At 40.7% G+C, this 14,952-nt stretch overlaps 1 protein-coding gene across 1 annotated transcript in view; it reads right to left on the bottom strand.

The window, feature by feature from the left end:
• Positions 1-14,608, bottom strand: part of Rcd6 (Reduction in Cnn dots 6) — a 144,819-nt gene extending 130,211 nt beyond the window's left edge. The window contains exon 1 of the mRNA XM_067144722.2: positions 14,235-14,608. Within this exon, the coding sequence (XP_067000823.2) occupies positions 14,235-14,306 (72 nt within the window). The 5' untranslated portion in view covers positions 14,307-14,608. The remainder of the gene's footprint in view (positions 1-14,234) is intronic.
• Positions 14,609-14,952: the final 344 nt, after the last annotated feature.

Here is a 14,952-nt window from a genome sequence, read left to right as displayed (position 1 = left end):
ATTCAGTTACAAACCTCTCTGCAATGTTCATATGGAATGAGGGTATACGACGCTGTTGATGGGACGTAAAGCTTTGGACAGGCCCCTTGGCGTTGCAAGTCTCGTTACTATATTCCATACAGACGAGGCGATTCTCTGTCTAATGATTACACATCAACAGTCATTTAGAACAAGTTCGCTTGCTTTGAAAAAGTTAAAATCAGCATCATCTTATGCGTAAGACCACCTGGTGCCCATGATCGTAAAGTCTATATGGTCTGACACCGTGGTTAGTCGGTTCGAGACCCATTGGTGGAAAAAAATTGTCACCATTAGGATTTACCGGCAGGGTATGAGAGGTGGTATACAATTGCTGATCACTAGGTTGTGTGCCAAAAGCATGGATTCAATTACACACCTCTCCGCAGTATTCATATGGAGTGAAGGGATATGACGCTGCTGATGGTGATTCGTCCGTCGGAAAACTTTAAGCCTTCAGCCTCTGTGTTATTCGACAGGAGTAGGCTATGTGCCGACACCAGGTTTCACCCTCTCCCTATCTCATAATCATCATCTCATAAAAAATAAAAAATAAATAATCTTATGCGTAAGTAATACTAATTTTATTGGTTTTACTACCTTTGCGGTTTTGGGAGACGCCGAGATGCTGGCATTTTTTGTTCCAGAGGGGTTCTTTGAAATGCTGGTATTTGTCTTCTAGTGGTTTAACGTCGCACTAACACAGAGGTTTTCGGCGACGCAAGGAAGGCAAAGAACTAAGACTGAGAAGCTAGCAGCCGTTGTCTTAAGGTACAGCCCTAGCATTTGCCTGGTGAGAAAATGGGAAACGAGGAAGTGACAAAAACGAAGTGCAGCACATACAGGTATAGCTAAAATTTCCGCTGTATAAATAGAGGTTTCGGGCGGTAGTTTGAAGATACCACATTACCCTTTTGTTGACAGTAATATGCATATCCCACCGAGTTAGAATTTGGAACCATCCGTGAAGATATAAGTACTACTGAGCCACATGGAGCAAATCAGAGCCGGAATGTAGTTCTGTGGTGAGATACCGGTATCTAGGCAGATAGTACTGTATATAGGCAGTCTATGTGAAGAACACAAAGCTGGCTTCAAATCCAGGCATGTTTCACACGCAGAATCTGAAAACGCTAATGTAGAGTCGCTCATAAAATTTGAGAAGAGCATTTTAATGCGATTTTTTTTTTTTTGCTAGGGGCTTTACGTCGCACCGACACAGATAGGTCTTATGGCGACGATGGGATAGGAAAGGCCTAGGAGTTGGAAGGAAGCGGCCGTGGCCTTAATTAAGGTACAGCCCCAGCATTTGCCTGGTGTGAAAATGGGAAACCACGGAAAACCATCTTCAGGGCTGCCGATAGTGGGATTCGAACCTACGATCTCCCGGATGCAAGCTCACAGCCGCGCGCCTCTACGCGCACGGCCAACTCGCCCGGTTTAATGCGATTAAAGGTCAATGCTGGTCGTAGAAGTATTGCTTCACGATATGTCGAAGTGATGACAGCATGAGATAGAATAAATGATGTGTTTATGGCTAAGCACAGGCAGCGACGAGGTGGGCAATGAAGGGAACCTATCGACTATTCTGTATCTACTAGAGGAAATACTGGTCTAGGCTAAAATAGATATATATTTCGGGCAGTACGGCTATAGTCACGAAATAGAACGGCTGAAAGGAAATGGAAAAGAAATCAAAGAATTATTGTGAAAAACTTAAGTTCGTTCTGAGAAATACTACTACTATTACTACTTTGTTTTTGCTATTTGCTTTACGTCGCACCGACACAGATATGTCTTACGGCTACGAACTACTACTACTACTACTACTACTACTACTACTACTACTACTACTAATAATAATAATAATAATAATATTACCGGGTGAGTTGACCGTGCGGACAGAGGCGCGCGGCTGCGAGCTTGCATACGGGCGACAGTGGGTTCGAATCCCACTGTCGGCAGCCCTGAAGATGGTTTCCGTGGTTTCCCATTTTCACACCAGGCAAATGCTGGGGTTGTACCTTAATTAAGGCCACGGCCGCTTCCTTCCAACTCCTAGGCCTTTCCTATCCCATCGTCGCCATAAGACCTATCTGTGTCGGCGCGACGTAAAGCCACTAGCAAATAATAATAATAATAATAATAATAATAATAATAATAATAATAATAATAATAATAATAATAGGTGTTGCTCCCATTAACTGCTTTTACAGTTTTTGGAATAAATGAGGTGCCAAATGTCATCCCGCAGGAGTTCTTTTATATATCAAAATCTACCTTCAAGAGGCTGACGTATTTGAGCCCCTCCAAATACCACCGAACTGATCCAGGATCAAAATCGCCATCTTGAACTCGGAAGGTATTCATCATATTAGGAAAATGAAGACAGGGCCAATTTTGCCCAGGAATAATAACTTCTGTTTTATTTCATACTTTCATTCACAACCATAGACCCATAGCAACAGTTCCTCCGAAGATGACCCTTCAGATTAGTAGTGAAAACAAAGCTATCTCCGTACAGACCATAAAGGCCCATGGGGGGTAGTGGAAGGTAAAGGCTTCGTACTTTGGCATTTCAGAGGGATAGAGTGGTCAGCTCTATGCTTGGCCTCCTTTGCCCCCACCTGGTACTCAATTTTGGTATAAGATGAATGAACCTCAGGACCGTGTGCCGCTACAGAAGTGGAAATAGCGTTTCTTACACTGTTCGACTTCCCGATGGGGAATAGAACCTACGTCCTTCCGGGTGAACCGAGCACGCCTTTACTGCCTCGGACAGGCAGAAAATTACTTAAAACAAAATGAATGAATTAATTGATTGACTAGTCTTCTCTCCCAATCACGGGCGAATAGCAACTGAGGAGAGAGTACTCACTGTTATTGCCTAATCGTAACAAAAACCGCGGGTACTTTGTTTATACAAATACTAAAACAATGTTACAAAAATAATTAAATATTCTTTACGTATATTTAACACAAATACTCCTTGGATGCATCTTTAATGACTAGGCAAATCTAGACATTTGAGGTATTTTCAATACTTCAACTACGTTATTGAGTCTAGGATACCCCGTCTTACTATTAGCTTCATGTATCTTCTGTTTTCAGCATTCCTCTAGTTAATGTTTAATGGAGTGTGGCTTCTGGAAAGGTCTGGTGCAGGTCTTTCGAGTTGACGCCTGATAAGCGGCCTGCGCGTCTGTGAGAATGAGGCCCTACCTATGATGAAGACGATACATTAACCGATGAAAGTTAAAATCTCGCACGCAGCCGGGAATCGAACCCGGGGCCCTTTGGACCGAAGGCCAGTACGTGAACCATTTAGCCATGGAGCCGGATATTCCTCTGGTGATGTTACATAATTTTGCTATTTTTCCTGGATTCTTCCATTTTCTGTTTAATAACTTAACAGAAGTGTAAAGTTATAAAGTTCGTCCTCAATTGTACATACCTCTTTCCCACCTATAGATTATTCTTGTTTCTTTGCAGTTCTTTAGTACGTGAGCACCGCCATACATCAGTATACAGTATTTCGCGAAGAAGACTGATTCCGTATACTTAAAATAACAGCGGAATAATATCTTTGTTATCTAATGACCTTGACGTTCAGCTGTTATTCGAACTTGGTCGTGGAACTTGATAGCCGAGTGGCCGATCGCCTCTCCCTCCATGCTTTATCTCCTCCTATATTTTAATATATTTATTTTAAAAGTATGCCTGTAGTTTAACGTGACTTCGTAAACATAGAAAAGGAGCCTACAGCTTTATGCGGAAATGCAGGGATGCACCGGGGCCGTCTTGGTGATGGCCTATGACGATGTACTTGTCTGTACGTTAGTTAGGTCATCGTCTCACAGGCTGGTCGAGCCCTCAAACAGCACCAGCAGAGGTTATGCGATAAAAAGGAAACTGCAGAAACCTATTGCTCAGGGGCGTAACGTTGGGCCCTGCAATGCAGGCGGCCCCGACCCTTTAAGGGGCCCCTCAGACGCCTCACAAAAAAAAAAAAAAATAATAATTAAAAACTTACATACATACCGTACGTATGTAGTCTAATGTCACACTGTACGGACATTATTATGGCGATTTTGTAGAATCAGTCAAAAAAGCATTTTTGTTATGTTTTTTGGCCACTTGATTGCATCTATCAGCAGTTTATTGTGTTGAGTGTAACATAGTACAACTTGCCGTCTCTCGTAATACTACGACACGCTCTTCACAAAACCCCTGCACCAAATTATTTTGAAATAATTACAGCAATGAAAATTGATGTCAAAATATCATATTTTAGTTAGAAAACGATACTTTCTTGTTGTGTACCTGAGACCGTATTAGGCACAAATTTTGCAGAACAGTTTACTTTTGTCGCACATTTATTCGACAACAGTGTATATTGCCAATAATACGGTGGAGTAGGAACAGTTAGTCGACTCAGTTTTGAACGAGCTCTCTTGCGTGAAGTTAATTAATTATCAGTCGTGCGATTTAATATTTTACAAAATTTATTTGAACAATTTTTTATTTAATTTTCTTCGTATATTTTTCTGTGTTATAATCGAATATATTATTTTAACCGAGGCTTCGGTATCGGTTATAAAGTGTAGTTCTGTAGTTGTTGAAACATGAATCCTACTAAAATGAAGAACACGCAGGAGATTGCAGCCTAAGAGTTCTATTCAGGATCAGAATTCAGGACAGGTGTCTGGGAGAAATCGGTACGAGTCACTACAGGTAGAACAACAAAGGGAAAATGAGGAACAGAGAACTGTTGCTGAGAAATGTGGAAGTAGGAAGAAAGGAAAAGGTAGAAAAGGGAAATGAAGAACAGAGGATAGGAAAAGACAGGTGGAATAGGATCGTGGGAGGGAGAAAAGGGAGGAGGAAGTAGCTTCTGCAACAGTGAGGAAAGATAGGGGTGATCAGGAGGGGAGGAGATCAAATGAGGTGGGTAGGGTTGAGGCTCCTGTTATGGGGGATTCCACTGTTAGACATGTGGGGAAACTGTATGGATGAATGAGAATCGAGTAGAGTGTTATCCAGGAATTAGGTTAAGGCAGATGTTGAGGAAAGTAGAAGAGAAGGAGGAGGGAAAGGAGAAGGTAGTAGTGTTTCACGTTGGTACCAACAACGTAAGGCAAGCAGGTGTAAGTACCAACATAGTTGGGGATGTGCGGGATCTGGTAAATGCAGCACGGGTAAGTTTAAGAAAGCAGAGATTGTTATCAGTGAAATACTGTGTAGGAGGGATACTGACTTGAAGATGATTGAGGATTTAAATGAGACTATGGAGTGGGTATGTGGGAAACTGGGAATGAGATTTCTAGATCCTAATGGGTGGGTAGGAGATAGGGATCTGCGCTCAGATGGCCTTCACTTAAACCGCAGTGGTAGGTATAAGTTAGGAAATTTGTTTAGAAAGATTATAGGGAGGTACTTTCAGGGAAACGGGGTGGTCTGGGGAGCGATGATAAGAGTACAGGGATCTGGAAGTCAAGTAGGGATGACAAAAATGTTTATGCTGAACTGTAGAAGTATTGTAAAGAAAGGAATAGAATTAAGTAATTGAACAGATATACAAGGTTATTCACCTGAGGTGTTACACGGAAATAATGTCTAAACCATTAAAGACATCGGTATTCTGATTTCATATTCGTAAATGATACCCAGGGTCTTGTAAAATAATGTGCTACGTATTCTCATGGGGTGATTAATAACAGAGATACAGTATTAATACTAACTCCATATTTTTAAATGAAACGGCACAAATTCGTGCATCTGGCCTAAAAGTTCAACTGCGTACAAGTTCAAATATGTATTTTCAAAATCGGACAGTCACTTTCTGAGATATCAGTACGAACAACATGCGCGATTTTGCATTCCGCACTAGACTGCGTGCGGTCGAGCAAGGGCATATTGACACCCAGGTAATTTCCTGGGTGTGATTGCAGCCACAGAATGGATACCAGGCATGTAAGCGTATCGTACACATGTGATGGGTTTGCAAAGTGTGTATGACAGGACAGGGAGGGTTAACGTTTTTAAAAGGAATAAAACAATTACTTTGACTTGGTACATTTGAGATAGGCCACGACCAACGTCCTTTACAAATCCTTCCCATTCTCATCCGTGGGGAAAGACGCCAAACTGAGCGCAACCTGTTACACATCGATTTCAAAACCAAACAAAACAAACAACTTTAATCTTCCTTCCTCGTTGTGTGTTTGCCAGTCATACAATAACATTGCACACCCAGGTTATGTTACGGTACATCACATTTTGTGTACGATAGTTTATAGTACATGCCTAGTATCCGTTCTGTGGTTGGAAACAATGCCAGGATATAACTTGCGTGCCAATTCGTCCTTGGTCGAACGTACGCCGTCTGATGCGGCACGCAAAAGCCCAAATACGGTTTTTATTTATATTTCCGAAAGTAACTGTCCGATTTTGAAAATACTAACATATTTGAACTTGTACGCTATTGAACTATTAGGCCAGCTGCACGAATTTGTGCCGTTCTATTTTAAAATATGGAGTTAGTAATATCTCGGTTATTAATCATCCCATGAGAATACGCAGCACATTATTTTACAAGTCCCTAGGTATCATTTATGAATATGAAAACAGAATACCTATATCTTTAATGGTTTAGACGTTATTTCCGTGTAACACCTTAGGTGAATAACCCTGCATACTTACCAGATATTGTAACAGGAGTTGAATCATGGCTGAGAAAGCATATAATGGATGCAGAAATACTCACGGAACTGGAGTGTGTATCGTAGAGATAGGATAGGAATGGTAGCAGGGGGAGTATTCATTTTGGTGAAAGAAAAATTTGTAAGCTAAGAAAAAGTTAAAGATGACAAACATGAAATTCTAGGTGTAAGGCTCATCTCTAAAGATAAGGATGTTTTTGGAGTGTACAGAACGGGAAAGGGTAGCGCTGACGCTGATTCAGAATTACTTGATAAGATAATCAGCTATGTGGGGAAACGATATGGAAAAGAACGTGATTGTAGCGGGTGATCTTAATTTACCAAATGTCAATTGGGAAGGTAATGAAAACGACAGGAAGCATGACCAACAAATGGCAAATAAGTTAACATGGAAGGGCAGCTGATTCAGAAAATGATGGAACCAACTAGACGGAAGAATATTCTGTACGTGGTGCTGGTAAAACCAGATGAGCTCTATAGAGAAACCGAAGTAATAGACTATAGAGAAACAGAACTAAGAGATTGTATTAGTGATAACGAAGCTGTTTTTGTCGTAGTTAAAAATAAATGGGATAGAAAGGAAGGTATCAAAATTAGGACTATTAGGCAGTACAATATGGCTTATAAAACAGGCATGGGGGAGTTTTTATAAAATAACTATGATGGGTGAAAAACGGTAAATAAAAATAAAAATATAAACAGACTCTGGGATGGATTTAAAGCAATTGTTGAGGAATGTGGAAACAGGTTGGTGCCTTTAAAGGTGGTAAGTAATGGTAAAGATCCACAAAATTATAACAGAAAAATAAGGAGACTAAGAAAGAGGCACAGGTTGGAAAGAGAGAGTTGGAAATGACTGTGGAAGTAAGGAGAAATTGAAAGAACTTACTAGGAAATTGAGTCTAGCAAAGAATTCAGGAAACGATAACATGATGGTAAGCATAATTGGCGGTCATACAAATTTTAGTGAAAAATGGAAGGATATATATAGGTACTTTAAAGCAGAAACAGGTTCCAAGAAGGACATTCCAGGAATCATTAATGAACAAGGGGAGTGTGTATGCAAGGATCTTCAAAAGGCAGAAGTATTCAGTCAGCAGTAAGTAAAGATTGTTGGTTACAAGGATAATGTCCAGATAGAGGAGGTGACTAATACTAAAAGTATTAATATTTAGCTATGATAACCATGACATTTACAATAAGATACAAAAATTGAAAACTAAAACAGCAGCTGGAATTGATAAGGGTTTTTACTTTTTTGCTAGGGGCTTTACGTCGCACCGATACAGATAGGTCTTATGGCGACGATGGGATAGGAAAGGCCTAGGAGTTGGAAGGAAGCGGCCGTGGCCTTAATTAAAGTACATCCCCAGCATTTGCCTGGTGAGAAAATGGGAAACCACGGAAAACCACCTTCAGGGCTGCCGACAGTGGGATTCGAACCCACTATCTCCCGGATGCAAGTTCACAGCCGCGCGCCTTTAACCGCACGACCAACTCGCCCGGTAATAAGGTTTCAGGGTATATACTAAAGACAGCGGGTTAGGATATAGTACCATATCTGAAGTACTTGTTTGATTATTGTTTGCATGAAGGGGCTATACCAAATGAATGGAGAGTTGCTGTGTATAAACGAAAGGGTGATAGACATAAAGCTGAAAATTACAGGCCAGTCAGTTTGAAATGCATTGCATGTAAGCTTTGCGAAAGCATTCTTTCTGATTATATTAGACATGTTTGCGAAATTAATAACTGGATCGATATAAGGCAGTTCGGGTTTAGGAAAGGTTATTCCACTGAAGCTCAACTTGTAGAATCCCAGCAAGATATAGCAGATATCCTGGATTCAGGAGGTCAAAGGGACTGTATCGCGATTGACCTATCTAAGGCATTTGATAGGGTAGATCATGGGAGACTACTGGTAAAAATGAGTGTAATTGGACTAGACAAAAGAGTGACTAAATGGGTGGCTATATTTCTAGAAAATAGAACTCACAGAATTAGAGTAGGCGGATCTTTATCTGACCCGAGGGGAATTCCTCAAGGCAGTATTATTGGACCTTCAAGTTTTCTTATATATATTTAAATGATAAGAGTAAAGAATTGGAATCAGAGATAAGGCTTTGTGCAGATGATGTTATTCTGTGCAGAGTAATAAATGAGTTACAAGATTGTGAGCAACTGAAAATGACCTCGATAATGTTGTGAGATGGACAGTAGCCAATGGTATGATGATAAATGGGGTTAAGAGTCAAGTTGTAGGTTTCACAAATAGGAAAAGTCCTCCTAGTTTTAATTACTGTTGTGAAGGGGTGAAGTTCCTTTTGGGAATCATTGTAAGTACCTAGGTGTTAATATAAGGAAAGATCTTCTTTGGGGTAATCACATAAATACGATTGTAAATAAAGGGTACAGATCTCTGCACATGGTTATGAGGATATTTAGGGGTTGTAGTAAGGATGTAAAGAAGAGGGCAGATAAGTCTATGGTAAGACCCCGAATAGAGTATGTTCCAGTGTATGGGACCCTTACCAGGATTACTTGATTCAAGAACTGGAAAAAATCCAAAGAAAAGCAGCTTGATTTATTCTGGGTGATTTCCGACGAAAGAGTAACGTTAACAAAAATGTTGCAAAGTTTGGGCTGGGGAAACTTGGGAGAAAGGAGACGAGCTGCTCGACTAAGTGGTACGTTCCGAGTGAAAATAACTTTGGTACTTTTATTGTGATGTGATTGTAAACCATACGATAAATAATAAATATCCGAGTTGTCAGTGGAGAGATGGCGTGGAATGACATTAGTAGACGCATGTTTGAGTGGTGTCTTTAAAAGTAGGAAAGATCACAACATGAAGATAAAGTTGGAATTCAGAGGACAAATTGGGGCAAATATTCGTTTATAGGAAGGGGAGTTAGTGATTGGAATAACTTACCAAGGGAAATGTTCAATACATTTCCAATTCCTTTACAATCATTTAAGAAAAGGCTAGGAAAACAACAGACAGGATATCTGCCACCTGGGCGACTGCCCTAAATGCAGATCAGTATTGATTGATTGATTGATTGATTGATTGATTGATTGAAGCAGCTAAGTGATGCATGGTTGGCAGTTCAGCACCTTAGCTGTTCAACCATGGGGAGTCAATTAAAATCCGTCACCGACGTGCCGGGTTTTTGACCCGCAGGAGTTGTTTTGCGTGCCATTTAATCTACCGATGCGAGGCTGACGTATTTGGGCAACTACAAATACCACCGGACTGAGCAAGGATCGAACCTGCCAAGTTGGGGTCAGGACGCCTGAATACATTTTTTCGAAACTCGCTATTTATATTCAGTAATAGCCGAGGTGTCCACTAGGCTATATATATTATTTGATTAGTACCGTATGCTAAGAGAATCAGAACGAAAAATGTCACACTGCTTCGTTAATATTAACCAAAACAAACCCTATGGAGCTACAGCCCTGACGGGTCTTGGTCTACCGACCCACCGCTGTTTTAGCCTGAAGGATGAAAGATCACGAGGCAGCGCGTAGTTATTCCTTCTCAGGTAAGACATTTGGTTATGTCCTTTTGGGAGATCGAGTGTCAGGCCATCCCTCTTCCAGATAAGGTGAGAACGATGAAAGAAACTACGAAGATACGGAAGACTTCCCTGCGGGTTTCTTGGAGAGAAGCAGTGGTATTAGGCCTACTGTATGTCATCTTCGGATCCGCCACGGTATAGCAGCGCACTCCTACTTGCTGAAGAGAGAACCTCCCCCGCCCCGGTGTGAACTAGTGGCGGTCATCTTACCGTCGTACACATCCTTACGGAATGCGTGGTCCTGGCTAATCTGCGCCGTAGTCTAAAACTGCCGAGTACCATCTCCCTCATCCTACGAGATGACGAGCAGTCAGCAGACCATGCCATCCGTTTTATGAGGGATAGTAGCCTGTTTTATCGCGTATAAAAGTGAGTTTTCTATCCGTTTTTTTATTTTATTGTTTACTACGCTTTACTCCAGTGTTTTTGTATTGTAATGTGTTTATAAACTTTTAATTTGAATGATTTCACTTCAAGGCAATGCTTTATTCTATTTTAATCGATTTTGTCTGTCATTTTAGAAAAAACTAAAGCATTGCGGTTTAGATTCCCTGCTTATTTTAAATCCATAACTATTTTTCATCGTCATATGTTTTAAATTCTAGTCCGTGGATACATTTTAAAATTTAAATTTTTGTTACATTTCGTACAGTTAGGGACCGATGACGTGGATGTTAGGCCCTTTGAAACAACAAGCAGCATCGTCATCACACGCAGTTAGCGCCACGAATTCCCTCGGTCGTTATTCCTGCGCTTCTAGATCGGGGCCTCAGTCAGATTGTTCCCTCAAACCAGCCCTCAGATCCAGATAAAAATCCCCGACCTTGCTGGGAATCTAACCCGTAGACTCCCTGTAAGAGTCAGGTGCCTTAAACTTTAGACTGTGGGCCGGTTCGTTAATAAAAATTCTGTATATACTAAGAATTGTGCAAAATACAATTTCCTGTCTTTTATTTTCCATGCGTTTCTACTTTGCGAGGACTAATAACAGCGATATTAGACACTACTACATTTTTCACAAACTTCCAAATATTTTCGGAAATATTCATTCTATCTAAAAATGTGTACGTACCGGTAATGAAGTGGACAATCCAATTTCTAATATTTTAAAAATATGCTACATTTTACCGTATGGGCTACAGCAATGGAGATACTCACGAATCATTCAACATTTGATTGCGAAGTTCATCAATGGTGAGCATCGCTGGCGTGGAAATATTGTTCAATCCTTATGGTAATGGTAGTTGTAGTGATTGTTTTTTATAAACTGCAAACCGCTTGATCATTAGCCCCTATTGATCTGGAAGAAAATAAAGATGACTACGGAAATGAGAATAAAAACGCAAAGGAAGAAGAATATGGGAAAACTAAATCAGAAAAGAAGGGGGATGAGGTTGAAAGCTTAGGCGTCGAATGCCTTAATATCGCAGAGCCGGTAGAAAACCAAATGTGAGGGCCTACACTGTCAAACATTTATCAACAATAACGTTACAGCTATTGATGTTAGACGAGACATACTTTGCCTGTTCTGCTGCCACTCATCTCCGCTGGATGCCGTTCCTGCTTCAAATACAAAATCCAACCCGTCAAGACGGGATACACAACTCCAATATAGCGATCAAAATGTGCACTAGGCCTACGTGAAAATCAACGAGCCAATGCATTCAGAATGTAGTAACTCACATTATTATTTAGCAAAACATTTAGTATTGGATCGAGAGGAAAGCAACAGGAAACTACCTCACTCCTCATTTCCCTAGTACGCCTCTTCAGTGATGCCTAGGCCATCTATGACAGCTGATGGCGGAACTGTTGAGGTTCCAACCAGCCTTCGGGCCGAGGACTAAACATACATACATCGAGTAAACATTTTAAACACTTCGAGAAATGTTTTGAAATACCGGTCCACCCGGCAAAACGGCTATCAGTCTCTTGCACATAATATGTGGATTATTTTATCTGAGACTGCATTATCGTAGCTCCTGTCAAGAATGTAGAATGAAAATTATTTTGGGGCTGGGAGAGGGAGTTGGGCAGGCCACTGTCACAGCTGGAATTCGAGCCTTGGTCCTTGTATCTGAACTATCCCCGAAGATGTCCGGCCCCGCGGTGTAGGGGGCAACGCGTCCACTGGGTTCGATTCCCGGCCGGGTCAGGGGTTTTTAATTGTAAATGATTAGTATCCCTGGCCTGGGGACTGGGTGTTTGCGTCGTCCTTTTAACGTTCCTTTCCTCGCATTCAACGCTCTACACTTCCGCAATTACAATTACACGCAGGTTCATATCATATGGTGCAAGTAGTCGCTAAAGATCTACTACAGAGGTCGACGCCACGAACAGACATCACTTAAAAAAATGCCCGAAGATGAGCATATTTTACCGAGGTTGTTATTACTCACACAGGCCTCTCTAAAATCAGGAAGTCTAGTTTCTGTCATCTCTCAGGAACCGTGTTAGTTTCACAGCAACTTCCTGTTGCATCAACCACTTTCTACGAAGACTTGTTTCCACATTTCGTTGTTCTTTTGTCTAAAGAACTCGTCCTTGACAAAGTAAACATGTGGGCACACCCATTCCCATTGATATTGCGTCTGAAGTCTCACGGAAGCGTTAAGTCTGGCTGAGAAATAGAATGTCAGATTCTAAGATATCAGATAATTATATATCAAACTGTACCAACTGAACAAACTGTAACAAGCTATACAAACATCTATGAAAAATAATAAAAAAATAAAGCATATCATTACATTAATCGTAATGAAACTTTCTTAATACTTTTTAATTATAGGATTCATGGGCGCCCGCAGGATCTTTTCCAACGGGGGGCACACTAACAATTTTCTTGAATATAAATACCAATATAACGTCAGCAACATTAAATTGTTTACAGAAATTTGCGAATATAACATATGCTAAATGACTGTCAGCAAGTTCAGTTTATGAAATAATCTGGTATGATATTAAACAATTGAACATCAACTTTTTAAAATTCCAGGGGGGGGGGGGGCAAGCGCCCCCCCCCCCCCCCTTGCCGCCCCTTGCGGGCGCCCATGATAGGATTGAAACTGAATGAAGTTTAGTTCGCAAACTGTATGAGATGCAGTAATGATGAAAAGAAAAGTCAAATCATCGCACTGAGGTAGTGTACACGATAAAACTATATATTTTTATCCAGATCTATCTTAAGTTTTTAAAAATAATTAACTTTAGGTCAAAATTGATCCTATATAGTCAACTGTACTTTCTCGTGGCGAAGCAGAGAACGAAGAAAATGAGCATGCAGCAAACAGGGTGCGGACTAAATTATTTTGACGAGTTCTGCCACGATCTCGTAACTGTCGATATGTTCTGTTCTTCAACACACACGTAATATTTTCCCCTACTTCATTATTTGAAGCGTCATGCATATATTAATCTTATTAAACGCAGGAATCAAATATTTATTTTCTCCGTATAAGGGATTCTCAAAATGAGGCTCAACCTGACAAACTCTTCCTATAGTCAAAGTTTACACACCAACAACCAGACCTTCCTCAAATCTATTCCATTATCGGTATTGCTTATGAACTCGAATTTTTATACAGCTAATAATCTACTTTCCATAAACGGTTAATGTTATCAAGGTTCGTCTAGAAATAAAACGTTAAAATTTATTACACCGATGATAAATAGTAAACTGTTTTGTGGTCAGCAGTTTTCCACGTCCCCTTCCAGGCAGCTAATTATTGTTACGATTAATCTCCCTGTCAGAATTCATAAAAGAACAGAATCCAATCTTCCAGACTACACGAAAAGCCGATTATACAGAAATACACGCGTTAACACTAAGCACTTACTCGTTAGGCATCATACTTCAGAAGTGAAAAATGGATTTCACTGCAATTTAACAAAAAAATGAATGTTTACGTACCACAGCATACACTCCAGCAATAGCGGAAGCTACCAATAGACTGCAGCACAAGCATGATTCCAACAATGCCATAATCTTCAACAATGTAGCACTAAAATTTCACCTTCATATAAAAAAGTCACTTGTAATTTAACATTATCGTCAGTTGTTGCTTCATTACGAAGAACAATCACTTGTCAGAAAGACGATGACACGTAAGCAAAGCTCCATGGAACTTGCCACTTAACACGGCACATGTTACTCTTATAACAGTAGCATTATTACTGGGTTGGAACAAGTACGATCCTCTCAGCTGACTGCGATTATCTTCTGTAGAGAACCTGACTTGAGACTTGTACACTGGTATACTAACCTTTCTCCTCTCCCACCTCGCGCTCTAGGCTGCCCCTGTCCCCCCTCTCCTACATTTTCAAGTCGAATCCCGCTCCCCTTGTCCCCCTTTTACTCTGACGAACACTTCAGCACATTTGTTTCCCTTTCACTTAAAGGAAAACAGACGGTACTCTTGTTCGTGACCGTATTGATACTGATCCAGCAGTTAAGTGGGGAGGAAACGTTCAGAGACAATACGCATTATCTATGCAATGTGACAATAGCAAGTGGTTATTGAGTCCGTGGTTCAGATGGTAGAGCGCTGACTTTCTGACCTCAAACAGGCGGGTTCAGTCCCAGCTCAGTCTGGTGGTATTTGAAGGTGCTCAAATACTCCTACTTCTTG

The sequence above is a fragment of the Anabrus simplex genome, chromosome 1 (genome assembly GCF_040414725.1).
Source record: "Anabrus simplex isolate iqAnaSimp1 chromosome 1, ASM4041472v1, whole genome shotgun sequence".
Lineage (NCBI taxonomy): Eukaryota > Metazoa > Arthropoda > Insecta > Orthoptera > Tettigoniidae > Anabrus > Anabrus simplex.
This window is presented reverse-complemented; position numbering and strand designations above follow the sequence as displayed.